The sequence below is a fragment of the Odocoileus virginianus genome, chromosome 22, assembly GCF_023699985.2.
Source record: "Odocoileus virginianus isolate 20LAN1187 ecotype Illinois chromosome 22, Ovbor_1.2, whole genome shotgun sequence".
Lineage (NCBI taxonomy): Eukaryota > Metazoa > Chordata > Mammalia > Artiodactyla > Cervidae > Odocoileus > Odocoileus virginianus.
This window is the reverse complement of record NC_069695.1, coordinates 23,853,845-23,871,880: the sequence shown is the minus strand read 5'-3', so window position 1 is coordinate 23,871,880 and position 18,036 is coordinate 23,853,845. Positions and strand designations below refer to the sequence as shown.

Genomic DNA, 18,036 nt, shown 5'->3' with positions numbered 1-18,036 from the left:
AGGCCAGATTAGAGGAGTCCGCTGTGTTAGGACAGGTTACCAAGAAGCCCTCTCCCCATCTTTCTGCCCCTTATATTTCATGAACTCCTTCCCTTTGTGTGTGTGTGTGTGTGTGTGTGTGTGTGTTTAAAAAGAAGCAGCACTTTAGAAACTAACTGGTATCTTAGGATTAGAAGGAGCAATATTTGAGACCATCCTCAGAAAAAAAAAAAAAAAAAGACCCTCTGGAAGACTCTGTAAGAAAAATTCATTTTCCAATCAAAGCATATTAACTTGAACATCTCCCAACCCACCAGAAAGCACTCAACGTAATAAGAACTGTAAGAGGAGGAAGGGGAAAAGAATGAGCCAGTGGGGGTAATTCTGCTGTCAGACCATACCAGTTCTACAAAACAATCAGCCAAAACCAGACTAATATTTCTGAAGCGTCCATCTCTGCCACCAGCCACCTGGGCTGAGGGGCGGGCAGGGGGAATCCCTCATTCCACTCTGCCCCACTTTGTTCAAAAGTGCAGGTAAGCCAAAGGACACAACTCTCACTGACCATAAACTTCAGGTACCTATATGGAGTGAAAGTGAAAAGTGAAAGTTGCTCAATCGTGTCCGACTCTTTGCCACCCCATGAACTATACAGTCCATGGAATTCTCCAGGCCAGAATACTGGAGTGGGTAGCCTTTCCCTTCTCCAGGGGATCTTCCCAACCCAGGGATCAAACCTAAGTCTTGAGTATTGCAGGCGGATTCTTTACCAGCTGAGCCACAAGGGAAGCCCAAGAATACTGGAGTGGGTAGCACTCCATTTGGAGGAGTACCATATGGAGTGAGGCATAAGTAGCACCATATGTAGTGGGGCATCCAAAACACTCACGCACTGCCAAGAGCTCACGCCCTTCCTTCAGTGTCAGAGTTCACACCGTGCCGGTTATGCACCAGACACTTCACACGGATTATCTCAGTCCTGTGAATTATATGTGTGTGTATGTTAAGTCACGTCAATCACGTCCCTATGGACTGTAGCCCACCAGGCTTCTCTGTCCGTGGGACTTCCCAGGCCAGATTACTGGAGTGGGTTGCCATTCCCTCTTCCAGGGGATCTTCCCGACCCAGGAATCAAACCCGCATCTCTTATGTCTCCTGCATTGGCAGGCCTAGTGCCAAGACATGCTTTATGTTATGAGGAAAATGAAAGCTAGGTAGCTTGTCCAAGGTCACCAAGCTCTTCTTGCAGAGCAGGGACTTGAAGCCTCGTGGCCTCACTCCAGACCTCACTCTTACCCACTGTCCCCGCCCATCATAGGGGATCAGGGTACAAACGAGCTTCACTGACTTCTCCCCACACACACATCCCAGGCCTGCATCTGGCTTCCAGCAACACCCCACCACAAAAGAAGACTTCCCTTCTGGTTCAGACTGGACTCCACAGACAGGCTGTAATCAGTACATCATTTACAAAGTTGTCATGTTTAGGGAGCCAAAATGAAAGGCCATCATTTTGTGAAACAGCCTCCCAATTGAAACTCATGCTGCAATGTAGAAAAAGAGAGGCTACTCAAACCATTTCTATCTTCTGCTGAGTATAAAGACTTTAACTTCACATGAGCTTGGAGATGTCACCACACTCTGTAAAAGGGAGGTACTAGGAAAGAAATCCTTCTGTCTCTGGACCACAGAGTATATTTCATTCAGTGGAAAAGAAACGATCTTCTCAATGTTTTTAAGGCTTGATCCTAAACAGAATGTTTATAATTGCAGATAATGTCATATAATACTGGGTCTTTTTCACTTATAAAATTGTCCTCAATGCAACGAAAGTGGAAACTTGCCTCCATGTGGCAATTTCAGATGAATCAAAGGTATAAAGCAGCTCCAAGAGGAGAATTCATTGAAGTCTGTAAGACCATTTGCAAATATCACAGGTACTTGCTTTATATGAATGTCTATAGCCATACACAGTATCAAAATGAAACTATAAGGGAAGGAATTCACTGTACAGAAGACAAAACAATACCCTTTTTATTTTTAAAACTCTGGTGAAATAGGTTTCCATATGACATCCCATTTTTTAAAAAATTAACGTAAACCAACCTGCCTGTGGGTTAGTCACACTATAGAGACTTCATCATGGTGTGTACAGATGCCTAAAGTATTTACAAATGTTATCTGTTAGGTAGTAAAGTTTTGTTGCCATTTTTCCAGCACATATTCCACAGTAAAATAAAGGGGAGATACTGGTGTTCTTATACAAAAATTCTTAACAAGTGGATAAAGGCAATTTACCTGAGAGAAGATTTGTTCTTGAAATATTTTTTTCACAACTGGAAATATAGAAATGGGATGTAGTTGTAAAAGAAGCATAAGAATGTCTAAGTTTACATTTTCTTCTTTTAAATTATTTAAGTACCATTAAGTTAAAATGTTTACATTCATTATAAAAAATGTTGTTAAATCTTTTATGCAAATGATTTAACACTGATTGCTGCAACGCAAATTGCACTTTTTTAAAAAAAATTATTGTTTACATGGAAGAAAAATATCTTTTGTTTGCTACCCTGTTTACAAATTCGGACTGACTTCGGGTCAGTCGCACAATATGAACTTTGAGAAACGTCAGTCACAGTGTATGTTACAGTTACGATGCAGTCCTGCAAACTGAGTGATATTTTTGAAGAGACCTCAAGAACCGACTCAGCCTCCGGAGGTGTGTACCAAACGAAGGATCTTCTCCATGGACGCGCGGGAAATCAGGGAAGGGGGCTGTGGAAAGGGGGCGGAGAAATTCTGGAATAACCAAAACTGATCAGAAGAAGCACATGATTTGGGGCAATACACATAAAACTTTGGTTTAAAAATCTCTTTCGATATTCCATGGCAGGCAAGGCCCCGGGCATAGTTCCGGTTTCTGCATGTGTCACGATGGACATCCAATCCCCTGGCCGACCCAGAGACCAGCTGCCTGGAAGCGGCCCCCGTGGCCAGGGAGGCTGTGGGCTGCCCCGGTCCTTCCCTGGAGAGGCGGTCCCTCTTTTCCCTGGGTCTTCAAGACAGGGCAAGGCAGAGCAAGCCTCTCGGGAGATTCATCTCTTTCAAATAAAGGCACAGAAATCATGTATCAGAGGAAGAAGTCTGGTCAGCATCCTCGGCCCAGTCCTGACTGCTTGCCAAGAGGATCCATGAAGGCGATCCCACGGGCCGGCAGCGTCCTCCTCTGGTCCCCGCGGCCGCTCAGGCCAGGGCCAGGGCGCACCAGGAATCCTGCCTCACCGACGACGTGACTTCAGCCGGCGAGGCCAGGCTAACGCCGATGTACAGCCCGTCTTGACCTGAGTACTTGAGCTCGCTGTTCTCGGGGTTGGCGCTGTCCCCGGCACCGGACATCACCGAGCCGCCTGCCTGGTGGAAGAGGGGGACGGAGAGAAGGGGAGAGACAGTTACCGACAAATATGTCAGGCAGGGCTTCCCTGGGGACTCAGTGGTAAAGATCTACCGCCCGTGCAGGAGACGCGGGTTCAATTCCTGATCCAGGAAGATCCCACTTGCAGCGGAGCAACTAAGACTGTGCGCCTCAACTACTGAGCCTGTGCTCTGGAGCCGGGAGCCGCAACTCCTGAACCCCACGTGCCCCAGAGCCTCTGTTCCACAGCAAGAGAAGCCACCGCAACGAGGAGCCCAAGCACCGTGACTAGAGAGTAGCCGTCGCTCGTCACAACTATAGAAAAGCCCATGCAGCAATGAAAAAAATAATCAAAAATATATCAAATTATTATTTTTTTTAAATATGTCAGGGAGAGACAATCGAGATGGTTAGACTAGCCGGCAGAGCTGCTCACTGGGCGGTGAGATGCCCTTGACTCAACCCTGGTGATTTTCAGCTCTTAGAATCAGCCTCCTGCTCATGTTATTAACTCACGGCAGGAACCACCCGGCAAGATTTGCATGGACACAGGTAGGAACGGGAACTGGAGGCAGCCTATTTGTAAAAAGTGCCAAATGCTCAGATCTCTGACAGTGAAACAAACCACACCACATATGTCCACAGGCCCTAAGGATGCCCGCACATTCTAATCTCTGCAAAAGAGAAAGTGCAGAGCACTGCATGGACGTGCACGCGCGCGCGCGCACACACACACACACACACACACACACACACAGCAGAACCATGAGGCTTAGCGGTTCTATTAAAGTCTAGGAAGGGAAAGATACATAGTTCAGCAAGTCCTGATAAATGAAATTTTTGGGCACTGACTTCATGGAAAATTAACCCATGCATACACAGGCTTTAATTCCTCCCAAGAAGAACAGGTCATGTTTGAAGCAGGCCACATGATAAAGAAAATGCTAGCATCTTATATCTGTCACGATCATGACAATTATTTCTTGAAGCAAAAGGTCATTTTTCTCATTTCATTCCTTCCATCTAAATTAAAATGTCAAATAGCAAACATGATATAATTTAGTAAAATCAAATCAAAATAACTAAAATCATGTTTAGATCATGGTTTGAGAATACAGTTGCATTTGGCTTTTTTAATCTAACCAAATTCACATACTTTTAAATCACTTTGTCCTCCTTCTAAAGCACTGTAGTTGTTCAGTCATTAAGTCATGTCCAACTCTTTTGGGATCCGTGGACTATAGCTCAGAAGGCTCCTCTGTCCATGGAATTTTTAAGGCAAGAATACTGGATATGGGTTGCATTTCCTTCTCCAAGGGATCTTCCCAACCCAGGGATAAAACCCACGTCTCCTTCATTGTCAGGAGAATTCTTTCCCACTGAGCCACCAGAGAAGCCTGGTATTTCTTCTGAATTTTCAGGCTTTCCATAAACTATAGAATACTTGTTTTTCTGACACAGGTAGAACATCTTGCACTTTTCAAAGCATTTTTTTTTTTTTTTACATTCACAAGTCCATTAAATCCTAAAACATCCATCTGTCTGGCCAAGCTGATGTTACTACATCCACTTCAGAGAAACACAGGGCACCAGACACAGAACAAATGAATGTAAGTTTCCCAGAGTGTCCCTGGCTCCACTCAGGGGCCTGGAAGTGGATGCAGTCCTACCCTCTCCTCTCCGGAGAAGATCTGGTTTTGTCTCGAACCCTCAGAATAACTGTATGGGGCCGAGAGGCAGGACTGCAGGAAGTCCGACCGTGGAACTTCCCTCCAGCTGGATAGGCTGAAACCGGCCCCTCCATGGCTAACCAACCCTTCCCCTCCCTGGCAAAAAATGAAGGTTTGTGAAAATCCAGAACAGCACACCCCACCAAAACTTCTTTTTAAATAACACGATCTTAATGATGTAAACAAAGGGCTCTGGGTGCCTAAAAAAAAAGGAAGTTTCACAAACTCATTGAGATGTCTAAAATTTAAAGTAGGTTCTTGTGAAATAGATGAAATAACCCTGTTAAACAAACTAAAGCTATGGATTTACATACACATACAAATATGGTGGCCTTCCCAGGTGGCTCAGGGGTAAACAATCCAACTACAATGCAGTATATCCTGGTTTGATCCGTGGGTCGGGAAGATATAGGAGGGCATGGCAACCCACTCCAGTATTCTGGTCTGGAGAATTCCATGGACAGAGGAGCTGGGTGGGCTACAGTCCATGGGGTTGCAAAGTCAGACACGACTGAAGGGACTGAGCATGCATGCACAAATACGGTGATTCCTTTTAGAAAACCTCAGCTATAAGCAAACTAACCATGGATCCAGGCTTAACTCCCAAAGAAATACATAAAAGGATGCTATTCAATTATAAAAGGAGTCTTCGTTTTAGAAAAGAGCTATCACACAACTAGCAGAGTGAGGTCCCTTGTACACGATTGTCATATCCAGCTTTATATTACCTACCTATTCTCCGCAAAAAGCATTTTCTTCCCATTTGTCTGACAAATCTGACTTCACCACAGTGAGTGCTGCTTTCTGGAATGGAGGGGTGCTGAGACTGGCCCAGGAAGTGGCTCACCTCAAATGGCCAGACGTGCTGTGCCGTCACCACAAATCACAACCAACAATATCAGCAGAGCCAGGCAGTGGGGCCGTGAGCCCCAGACACAGTCGCTCCCAGCTTGGGTGGGGAAACCAGGACAGATACACTCAAAAGTAAGACCGCTCAACAGCTGTGATGAGTTTATGACTATCCGAGACAGGAAGGTGGAAGGAGAGGTCGGAAAAGGAATTGCAGAGAAAGGATACCTGGGGGACGGCCGCAGACAGCCTGCACGGTGGGACCAGCTCTGGCTTTCCTGTTCTACCCTGGTTTCACCCACCCACCTCCTGAGCCTCCTCCTCAGGAAACCAGCCCTACCTCAAGTATGTTCATGACAATTAAGTGAGCTAATGTTTGCAGACGCGTCAGAATGCCTTGCCATGTTAAACATTCCTTCAAGGAAGCTATTGTTGTGGGTGAGGAAAGGGTGTTCAAAATTGGAAGAATGCAGGATGTGGGGAGACCTGCTCGCAAGACAAGACGGCTGAAAGGGAAGGACATGAAGCAACGAGTCAGAAGAGGCTATGGGAAAGGGAAACTGGAAAGTCCGACCTAGAACTTTCTCAGTTTCCTCACCTGGAAAATAGAAATAAACAGGCAGCTAGCTACATCAGGAAATTGTTGCAAGGGTTAAATTAGAAAATATAAAGAGAGCCCTTGTCTCTGACAATAGTCAAGACTGAGTATGTGCATGCTACTATGAAAAAGTGTTAGTTGGTAGTCGTGTCCAACTCTTTTCAACCCCATGGACTGTGGTCTCCCTGTAGGGGAACCTGGTGGGCTACATACAGTCCATGGAATTCTCCAGGCAAGAATACTGGAGTGGGTAGCCCATTCCTTCCTCCAGGGCAATCTTCCCGGCCCAGGGATCGAACCTGTGTCCCCTGCATTGCAGGCAGATTCTTTACCATCTGAGCCACCAGGGAAGCCCTATGCTACTCTGAGAGCTTTGTTATTGCGGTGAAGGAGCATGGACCTAATGAAATCTCCCCAATGTCATTCTTCACCAGACAATTTGCAGCCATGGATGGGTGGGAGCAGCCCTAAGAACTCAACCAGAGCTAAGTTCACTTCAACCAGGACATTTTTCTAACCATCGTTGACGGCTCTCCCCAGAAAGAAAGCCAGGCCCTCCTGCACCCCCCTTCAAAAGGGGCACTGGCCCTTTATCAAATAAGCTGCATTAAAGAAATATCAATACCCTGAATACTATTCTTACACCTGAACAACAGTCCTAAAAGCTACTATTGAAATGCTTATTGTCTTCTTTGTTCAGACAAAAATGTTATATGGCAAGCAAATCCCAAATTACATGGGTGATGTGCTCCTGAAAAAAACATCAACTTTGAAATCAAAAGCACTATCTGTTCCCTGTGAGAAAAAAAAATAAGTACTTGTGCCCAAGGTTTGAGAAACTTAATTTTTAAATGAGGATATACTATTTAAGGGCTTCCCTGATAGCTCAGATGGTAAATAATATGCCTGCAATGCAGGAAACCTGGGTTTCATCCCTGGGTCAGGAAGATTCCCCTTGAGAAGGGAATGGCTACCCACTCCAGTATTCTTGCCTGGAGAATCCCATGGACAGAGGAGCCTGGAAGGCTGCAGTCCATGGAGTCTCAAAGAGTCGGACACGACTGAGTGACTATCACTTTCACTCATCACATACTATTTAAGCAAGTAATGTGGCAATGCACAGCATTTTTTTTCATGTCAATCATACCTCAATTTTAAAAAATTGAAATTTTATGTCATGATACATAATGAGATCGTGATGAGATCAGATGGGATAGATAACGCCAGACCCCTCCATCCCTGACTGGCGGGGCTACACTCTGGCACTAGCCTTAGAGAAGGCAGTTAGCAGAACCCATCAAGTACTTTATACCTTTCTGAGTGCTGTAATTTCACTTCTGGAAATGGATTATAAGGAAAGAATTCAAAGGGAGGGAAAGACGCCCCACAGGAAGACATCCATTGCAGGGTTATTATAACAGTGGAAACCATGGAAATAATCTAATGTCTCATAATATGGGGATGGTCTGGGAAAGCAAGGGATATCCGCTCAGTGAACAATTATGCAATTATTGAACCTAGTAAGATCCTGTAATGCAATGTTAATCGAAAAACCACAGGAAAGAAATTCTAGCTAAGTCATAATTACAACGTATCCATGGGCATACATAGGTATTTCAAGAGAACCCAGGTGAGGAGGTGAGGGACCAGCTGCAAGGGCCCAACCTATTACTAGCCATCTGTAGCTTCCTTTTGAATATTTTAATGGAGTGGCACAGCGCAGTCTAACTCTGGGGGAGAGTGGAAGACATTAGGTCTGGAAACGCAAGGCACCAGCGCTTGAGAAATGAGACAGGCTAGACAGAATCATAAAGTAACATGAAAAACAAGGAGGAATCAGAATGGAGGGAGGATCAGAAGGGCCCCCACGCACCCTGAAGTCACCTCCACACCACCTGGCACAGAATGGAACCTGGCCAGTCATACAGTTTCAGGTACCTGAAAATATCACACAGAATAGAGATGGGCCCATCAGTGTAACCTGAGCTCTTGAAACTGGCATCTAACTACAGAAGAAGTCTAGAACTGGCATAACTCTCCTTCTTAAGAAATCTGGCTTGTCACGTTGTCATGTTAAGTATCTTCCCCTCACTGGGCATATGCAAGCTGCCTCTCGAAAAGCAGTTTATTATGTTTGCCGGTCGGAGGGATGGGGGAAGGGATAGTTAGGGAGTTCGGGATGGACATGTATAGACTGCTGTGTTTAAAATGGATAACCAACAAGGACCTCCCTTATAGCATAGTGAGCTCTGCTCAGCGTTATGTGGCAGCCTGGATGGGAGGGGAATTTGGGGGAGAATAGATATATGTACGGCTGAGTCCCTTCACTGTTCACCAGAAACTATTACAACATTGCAAATCAGCTATGAAAAAGTCATTCAGTTGTATCCGACTCTTTGTGACCCCATGGACTATACAGTTCATGGAATTTCTCCAGGCCAGAATACTGGAGTGGGTAGGCTTTCCCTTCTCCAGGGGATCCTCCCAACTCAGGAATCGAACTGAGGTCTCCTGCACTGCAGGCAGATTCTTTACCAGCTGAGCTACCAAGGAAGGTTCTATAATCCTATATGCCAAAACGAAAAGTTTTAAAATAAAAGTTAAAAGTAAAAAAAAGAGAGAGAGAGAATCAGTTCAATTTGGAGAGAAAATCAGAGATCACTTATTACGACCCTGGACCCAGCACAGACACACACAAAGACAAGTATAACTGTCAACTGGGTAAGGTTTTCTCACATCTACTTAAATCCCTGAAAGGATCAGTATGCAGACATCTCAAAGCAGGCACGTCACTAACCTAAACCAGCCTAATCCCCCAAAAGTTCCTGAACAAAAGCAGGAGAGAGCTCTCCGGACGCCCACAGCCGAGCCATCCTTCCTCCTCCGGGAGGCAGCCTGGCCAGCCCAGGTCCTGGCTCTCTCTCTGATCAAAGTGCAACCCGAGGGTGGAGCAGAAATCTGTTCTGTGTTTCCACTCCCAGCTTATCGGCCTCCACCCTCCCACAGACTGAAAATGGAGGCACTTCCTGTTGAAAGAATGTGTTATCAGCCCCGACCCAGGCCGGGCTTAGCACTGAAAAGCAGGCCAGGTCAGATGGGGGACCCAGAGCAACCAGCCGGACACCCCACCTCCTACAGGAATAAATTAATTTAGGGACAAGTAGCAGCTGCAGACGCGAACATGGAAAATCTCCCCTGGCCTGTGAGGTGACACAGTGATTTCTGGCTCACCCAGGCTGTTTTCCCGTGAGAATGAGCCTTCGCTCATTTTTCAGACACAGATCTGCAAAGTCGAGGATTTCTGACTTGGTGAGCTCCTCCAGAGGACGCCCAGCGGCATCGGACCCACACTGGGGCTCGCCAGGACTTCCCTGGAGGCTCAGTTGATAAAGAGACCACCAGGAATGCAGGAGGCCAGGGTTCGACCCCTGGATTGGGAAGATCCCCTGGAGAAGGAAATGGCAACCCACTGCAGGGCTCTGGCCTGGAGCCTGGCGGGCTTCTGCCTGGAATCCATGTCAGTCAGTTCTCTCTTTTCCTTCACTCGTCACATCCCATGAGAGGCAAGCCCAGAGAAAGCCTCCTACGGTACTGAGGGAGCAGTCCTGGGAAGGTGACACATCCGAGCAAAGCGAACCCTTAAAGGACATAGCCTGTCCAGGAGAATTACAGAGGTTCTCTGGCTTGTGAATTATAAATTTTGTTTTTTAGGAAGCAAACCAAAAAGGAATGGGCTGATCTGGAGAAACAAACCCAGCACCCCGGACAGGTTGGGGGAAGTGTGACCATTCCCAGAGCACAGGACTTTGAAGATGACCACACTGCCTCCGCAGCGTGGGTTCAGGCTGTCAGCTTCCATGGTATCTGGTCTCTCCTTCCTACACCTCTAAGCTGTGCTTACAGCTATTTCCTGGGTGAGGGGAAGCCAGCCACCTCTCACTGCCAAAGCTGTCTTCTCGGCTAGGGCTTCCCAGGTGGCTGAGTGGTAAAGAACCCACCTGCCAAGCAGGAGACTCTGGATCCTTGGATCGGGAAGATCCCCTTGAGGAGGAAAGGGCAGCCCACTCCAGCATTCTTGCCTAGAAAATCCCCATGGGCAGAGGAGCCTGACAGGCTACAGTCCATGGGATCGCAGAGTGGGGCACGAGTCAGCAACTAAACAATAATGCAGGTAGATAGGAGAGATGTGGGTTCGATCCCTGGATTGGGAAGATCCCCTGGAGGAGGGTAGGTACAGCAACCCACTCCAGCATTCTTGCCTGAAGAACCCCACAGACAGAGGAGCCTGGTGGGCTACAGCCCGTAGAGTTGCAAAGAGTCAGACACAAATAGAGCCACTTAGCCCAGACTGCTTTCGTAACCTCTAGGTTAGTCCCTATGGTGCTTCACTGCAGCCTTCCTCAAAAAAAGAAAAAGAAAGAAAGAAAAACTAAGTGTATGTTTCAGCAAAAGTAGAAACACTTTCAGATAAACCTTAACTCCCATGGTCATTTCAGTTTGGATGGAGGGAAGAGGGGCTAGACACAAAGTGACCCAGTTGACAGTTGCGGAGGCAATACCAGGAAGCTACACAAACACACACAGGTTCTGTCTCCACCAGGACGTGTGAAAGCCATCCATCACAGCAAAACCTCGAATTCTCCCACAACTGCTCAACAAAGCTCAAGAAGAGAGTGTCACGGTCACCTCAGCCGATGACCCAACTCAGTGTTTTGCAGAAGAGTTTATTTCTTTATAATTTAGCAAACAAATTCCTTACTGAGTAGAGTTCATCAGCCACCCCTTTGACCCCTCGTCCCCCTTCCGGGCCTGAGTTGGCCGGGTTACATCCATAGGCTAAACGCTGCTATTTTTAAGGAGGAAAAGAATTCTTCTATAGACACACTCTACTCTGGGCAAAGGAGCAAACCATTTTACACGTCCATACACACAAACAGCAAGAATGTTGTGATGAAGGCATGGCCCCAAGTTTACAAGGACCCTGGGTTTATCAGTAAGAGCCTGATGTACTGAGTTGGCCAAAAAGTTCTTTGTTTTTTTCCCCATAGCTTCCATAAGACGTTACGGAAAAATCCAAACTACCTTTTTGGCCAACCTGATACAAACTGCAGGGGGGAAAGGGTTTGTCCCACAACTTGAAGTCACTGGCCTCTTGAAGAAAAGGTTTATCTTTTGAAATGAACCAAAATGGATGACTTAGTCAAATTCAGTGGTAAAAGATCCAATGGCAAGATAAAAATTAGCTATAGGAGCTTGGATGAGCCCCCTGTTCTGGCCATCTCTGCTAGACAAAATGGACAGCAGTCCATGAACCCAGCAACATTGACAAGAAAGCATTATGGAAAAAAAAAAAAAAGTCAGCAAGCATTATGAAACTGCTAAGAATCACAACAAATGAAATATCATTGCTATCAGGGAAATAAAAGTATCGAAACACAGTTACTTTGTTAACATAATAGCTTTATGTCTCTAAATTCCCTCCATGAAGAAAGTAAAGATTTATGCCTAATGTCTTGGGATGGAAAAAAAAAATGCCATGCAAATAAAGCACATCACTATCAACTTCCAAGGTCATATTTAAACAGTGCTAGTCCTCCTGAACTTCAAAGCTGTCTGCAGGCATCTCCCACTTATGCTACACGCTATTCCTAAGGACCAGATGGTGGAAATTATTTTTCCCCTTTAGTGAAGGGAGGAAAACAGGGGCTTTACAAAGCCTTGGCAGCTCACTATAGTCACACACAGAGCTGGAGCTAGTGCCTGGCTGCCTGACTGTGTCCTTCCAGCTGTTAATCCGTGAACCCAGAGAATAAACTTCAGACCATACTCAGGCTCCACCATGAATCTGGTGACTAAACATAAGGAGAGCTTTCAATTACAAGTATTGGTTCCCTGGTGGTTCAGGAGTAAAGGATCCGCAAGTGATGCAGAAGACTCAGGAGACCAGGGTTCGATCCCTGGGTCGGGAAGATTCCCTGGAGGAGGGCACGGAAATGCACTCCAGCATTCTTGCCTGGAGAATCCCATGGACAGAGGAGCCTGACAGGCTACAGACCATGGGGTCGCAAAGAGTCGGACATGACTGAAGCGACCGCGCACTTGCTCACATGCTATGTTTAACAGGATAAAAATATGATTCTGGAGCGTGTGCTCCAGCTCTGGTAAAAACCATGCCATGCTAACAGCTACCAAAAGGGGCTGTACATCAAGCAAATTATCATTTAAACATTGTTAAGTAATGACTTGGAATTGTTTACTCAAAAGACTCCAACAGGACATTGAAATCAATGTCTGTTATTTGTTCAAATCTTTCTTAAAATCTGGGGTGAATAAAATCATCTCTTTTCGCTTCAGCTCACAAACGCTTGAGTACTTGCCCTGATGTTGTAGGTAGCTGAATTATGAATGATCGCCTGTGTCAAGACCTATCTTTGGAGATGCTTTTTTAAATTATTCAAATTTCAAGGAAAATTAACAAATTGGTCTAAATGCAGAGCTAACAGATTGTATTTAATTCATATCCATTAGATCTTCATATTGCTAGTAACTCTTTTGGCAGACACCCATGAAATGCATAATAAATTACTTTTTGTTCCAGTAAAGGAATTCATTTTCTTCGAAGATTCATTTAGCAATAACATTTCAGGGCACCCTTAGCCAGATTTCTTAAATTTGGCTGTGTTTTCCCGTAACATTATTTCATGTTTTGTGACAATCTTGTATATTCTTATAGAGGCGGAAGAAAAAAAAAATTGCAGTTATGTTCTGAGATGAATCTGTCTAACTTGAGGCCATAACAAAAAGGTGACACCCAACCCACACTTATTCTTTACCTAGCATTCTAGCTTTCAGATTGTGACAATGAGTCACTTATTAAACAAACCACAGTACTGTGATAAATTGGGTGGACACATAGGTTACAAACTATTTAAAGAGTGATACAGCTTTAGTGTTGCCTAACAGACATACAGACTCACTGGATATTAGTGTAGTTAAGTGTATTTCTAACCACCATCCTCCTCAGGACACAAGCACACAAGAAGAAAAAGAAAAAGAAAAAACGGGAAGTCTAGAAAAGGCCCTCAAATCAAAATGAAACTATGCAAATTCCACATGCTTCCACGTTCCTTGCCAGGGTGACGTGTGACTTTCTCAGTGAAGGCCAATGTGGTCAGACAGGAACGTGAGTGAGTTATTAGAAGGGGCTGTGAAAGAAGAAAAGAAAGGGAGCCTGGCACGTAAGGAGCGTGAAGATAAAATGCCAACAAAATATTTATGTTCATGGCTTGCAGCAAGTGGCGAGTGGTATATTAATAACTGCGATGATGGGCCGACTCCCTGGGAGCGGTGGGAGACGTCGGCTCCAGCCCCGGCTGCAAGGCAGGCTTGTCTTGTGACCTTATGGAGTCACTCCGGATCCTGGTTTACAAATGAGCCCCTCATAATACCTAAGTGCAACTCTCTCCCAGACCCTCGTGCGAGATTAATGCCTTTTTAACTTTTTATTCATTTAGAGAAAAAAAATATCTTGGACTATAAACTCTTGGGTGGGGGAAATGGATGCTTGTCTCTTTAAGAAGTGCTTTTTAATGATTTTGTAAAAATTAAATTGAAGGCAATTTGCTTATTCTGCAAGTTCCAACTCACTTGGCACTTACTAAGCATGGGTTTAAATCCCACTTCAAAAGGATTTTGGTACCTCGATCTTGTATTTCAAGGGAGACTTTTTACCATCACATTAGGCATGTCAACAACAGTAAACTTGCCTACCTATTATTTTTTTTCCCATTACCCAGCTAAAAAAGCCCTAGAAATGCAATGGGTTTTATTGATAAGTATATTTAACAAGAAAATGTATACAATGTAGCTTATATATTTGGTCATGAGCAAATCATTTTTCTATGGTGCTATTCTCCTAGCTGTACCATCAGCCAAAACTAACCAAAACTACTCAGATTTGTTTAAGAAAATGCCATTTCTTCCCTCTAAAGACTTCAACAGTGCATATGGTATCACACATGAATTCAGCATGCTGTAAGGGTAAAAACACTGACTCTGCATCTGCCAGGCCTGGATCCAATTCCAAGCACATCTCTTAATCTGATACATAACCTTTGGCCTATTATTGAGTGTCACTCCCCAAAATAGAAAATAGAAAAAGATATCTCATTTGTACAGTGATAACTGAGACTAAAAAAGATACATGAAAGAACTGGAACATAAAAGGTACTTGGTAGAAGTTAGTCTCCTGCCTTCCTACGTCCCACAATCTTACAAATCAGAAAGTACAAGAAACGGAAAACGCCTCAAAGCAACCATTATGGTGATTAAACCACCAACACCCGATTCTCGAGCGCCCTAAAGGTGTGTGTGGAACATTCAATGTAAGAGTTAAGCAGGAACTTTTGGCCCCCACTTCAGCAGCCTCTTAAATCTCTTTGACACGTGAAGTCCTCTGACTGAAAGCAACTCGGACTGTATGTAGTAGGTCCTTCATGAATGTTCCTTTCAGCTATCTAACCACTATAAGGATAATTAATAATAATAGAAGCTATAATTGTGTGACCAATCATTATGTCGAGTAAATCCAAAGTGATTCAACTACTCAGGGGAAAAGACAGTGGAATATAAAAGTTACTAACAAAGAAAGAAGCTACATGACTCAAGGGATGTTTTCCCATTTTCATCATAGGATGCAAATATTAACATATACAATAAAATCCATAAAAAGAATATAAAATATTAACTTGCCAAATACCTAACCTTTCTTCAGAGGCCTTATAAAGACATTCAGACAGCCCAAGAAATGTCAGTCCCTAAATCACTGCCCCTCATCTAAGAGCACTTAAGCACTTAACTCTTTCAAACCACTTCTAGCATGAGATTTAGCACCGTGCAGCCCAGAGGTATTGCCTCTGCCAAGGTCATTGCATAAAGCTGTTACCAAGGAGAGGCTGCAGTAGGGAAAGTTTCTCTAGGCAGACAACCTCCCTGAAGGTTAAACAGGAACTGAAGTTCAGCACAGAGAAAGTGACCAATGAGCAAGGCTCATCCAAACGCAGAGAACCAGCCAGAGAGGAATCTGAGGCACGATCCCCGTGTCTCAGTCTAAAGACGCCTGCCTCTCTCCAAGGAAGCTGTCTATCACAAACCACCGACCACAAAGTGAGGAAATGAATCCCTATCACTAACACACCCTCCCTAATAGTCTCCATTCTGAAGGGTCACCTGGCAGCCACCCTGAAACCATCTTGCCCCCAAGGAGCCCCTAGGGACCAAGAAACTCAACATTCTAAGGTCAGGACACATCACGAGTTTCGAGGAGGGAGTTTTCCTTCGTAATTGTGAGAGGAAAACCCTGCTTGTAAAATGTACAAAAAAGGATCATGAGAGCATTTGTTTACATCAATTATCAAAACACGCCCAGTTCAGGATGGTTTTAATTGTCAGACTGTAACTACCTGGTTGACGAGAAACCACAGTAGGGGTTAGAGAAAGTCCACCATTTAGAAATGAACTTAGTGTGGACCCTACCTAAGGCTTAATATGGACTTGAAAGCAGTTTGAAATATCTGCCTTCCACCTAATTGATCCATCTCATCTCCTGCTATATTGGCTTTTTACACCCTACGCTCAGCCACACTGAATTCCTGAAACTGTGCCCTTGAAGAATCATAGCTACGCATGCTCTTCCTCTTCCTGGAGATCTCAATCCCAATTTTTCCCCTACAAAAATCCTCCACAATTAATTCAGATTTCCTCTCCTCTATGAAGCCATTTCCAACCCTGTAGTCAGAATTCACGGCTCCCTACTTTTGACTTTGTTGTTCATTTATAACTTTTTCAAACCTGATCTGTCTGTACATACATGCTCCCACCACTACCACCACATTATGAACAATTCAATGTCTGGAACCTTGTTTTACTACATGAAGAACAGTCACCCCAGCACAATGCTCCTTAAATAGAACAATGACTGCAAGGCAAAGGCTACCCAGATGGAGTTTGTGTTTATTTCAACATTATGTATTCAATGAGGACGTCAACATTGTATTTGCAGTATTAATATAAATTTAAGTAGGCTTTAACTTTTTAAAATAATCCTCAACAGAACTACTTTCAGGCGGGCAAAATAGGTCCAGTGATTTCTTATTCTCAGACATTGTCTTATTGTTCATTTTCTCACCAAAGTAATCCTCCCTATCCCAAAGAAAATTAAGAGAAATACCCTTTATCTAAAAATTGGGGGATGAGTTATAAACATATGGTACATGCATATGTAGAATATATATATACACACACTTTATGTATGTGTGTACATACCCAAAGTATCCTCCAGTTTTATAAATTTTTAGTTACAAGTCCTAAGAGGGATAGGAATCTACAGAGGCTACTTGTTAAATCTTATTTGGGAATTGCTAAAATAAAATGTTATCATATTTATCCAATAATAATAACAAGTACCATAAAAATATAACTCAGTCAAGAAATGGAATTCAGTGAAAGATTTAAATATTCTTACAATTCAGAGAACACAAATGGCAAAGAAAATCTGATGTCTATTCAGGTCCACTAAAGACTCAAATTTTTCAGTAAATTTACAGGTATAAGAAGATTTTACACTGAATAAAAGAACTATTCTGGGGAAATTTAAGTTCCAAAGTCACAAAATTAATCAACGTATCAAAAATTAAGTTCAACACATTTCTTAACCCAAAGAATTCCATACAAGAAACTGATTCTAAAATTCTGATCAACACAGAAAAAAAATAAGGAAAATAAAAATGAAAGATAGTACGGTCTAGTGAATAATAAGTGTTATATAAATGAAAGCAAATAAATCATTTATTGCAATCATTTTTTAAAAATTCTAAAAGGAACAAGACAGGGGTTATTTTACTATCAGGCTGCGCGGCAGCAGCAACAGGTTTTCCTGTTTTCATAAAGGAGACAAACTGCCCTCCCTCCACCTCCCAAACCACACCACACCACAACACACAGGCACAGCTTGCAACACAGAAACTGAGTTCTAAGGGATCCAGGTCGGCGAGCTGATGACCATGAGAAGGAATGAGACAGAGTAAAGTTAAAACACAAAGGAACACTGCTTCTCAGCCTTTTGGCTAAGATCAAGTGTAAAACACAAAGGAGCAACATAAAGCTAAGACATGCCAAAAAGTCAACAGCATGAAGCTTCAGAGCGGTGCAAAAATGATTCTCCTGTCTTCACCCCCCCCCCCCCCCCCGCCCCAATACTCCGCTCCAGCCAGATCTGCTCAGGTTCCAGGTCCTGAGAGGACCACTGCTGAATGCGCCCACAGGCGGAGACCTCAGAATGTAAAGAAAATCCTCTAGGACTGCCTGCTGCTAATCTCCAGCAGCTGATTCCTCAGACGGGAATTAACACAGCCAGTCTGATAGGTCTCTTCTCAAAGACTTCTCTGCTTTAACTCACGGTCTTAAAGGAA

The 18,036-nt window shown here is 44.1% G+C and overlaps 1 protein-coding gene across 5 annotated transcripts in view; it reads right to left on the bottom strand.

The window, feature by feature from the left end:
- Positions 1 to 1,981: 1,981 nt before the first annotated feature.
- Positions 1,982 to 18,036, bottom strand: part of GATA6 (GATA binding protein 6) — a 33,635-nt gene continuing 17,580 nt past the window's right edge. For all 5 annotated transcript variants that reach the window (XM_070452730.1, XM_070452731.1, XM_070452732.1 and 2 more), the window contains one exon: positions 1,982 to 3,390. In XM_070452730.1, coding sequence (XP_070308831.1) covers positions 3,223 to 3,390 — 168 coding nt within the window. In that variant the 3' untranslated portion in view covers positions 1,982 to 3,222. The remainder of the gene's footprint in view (positions 3,391 to 18,036) is intronic.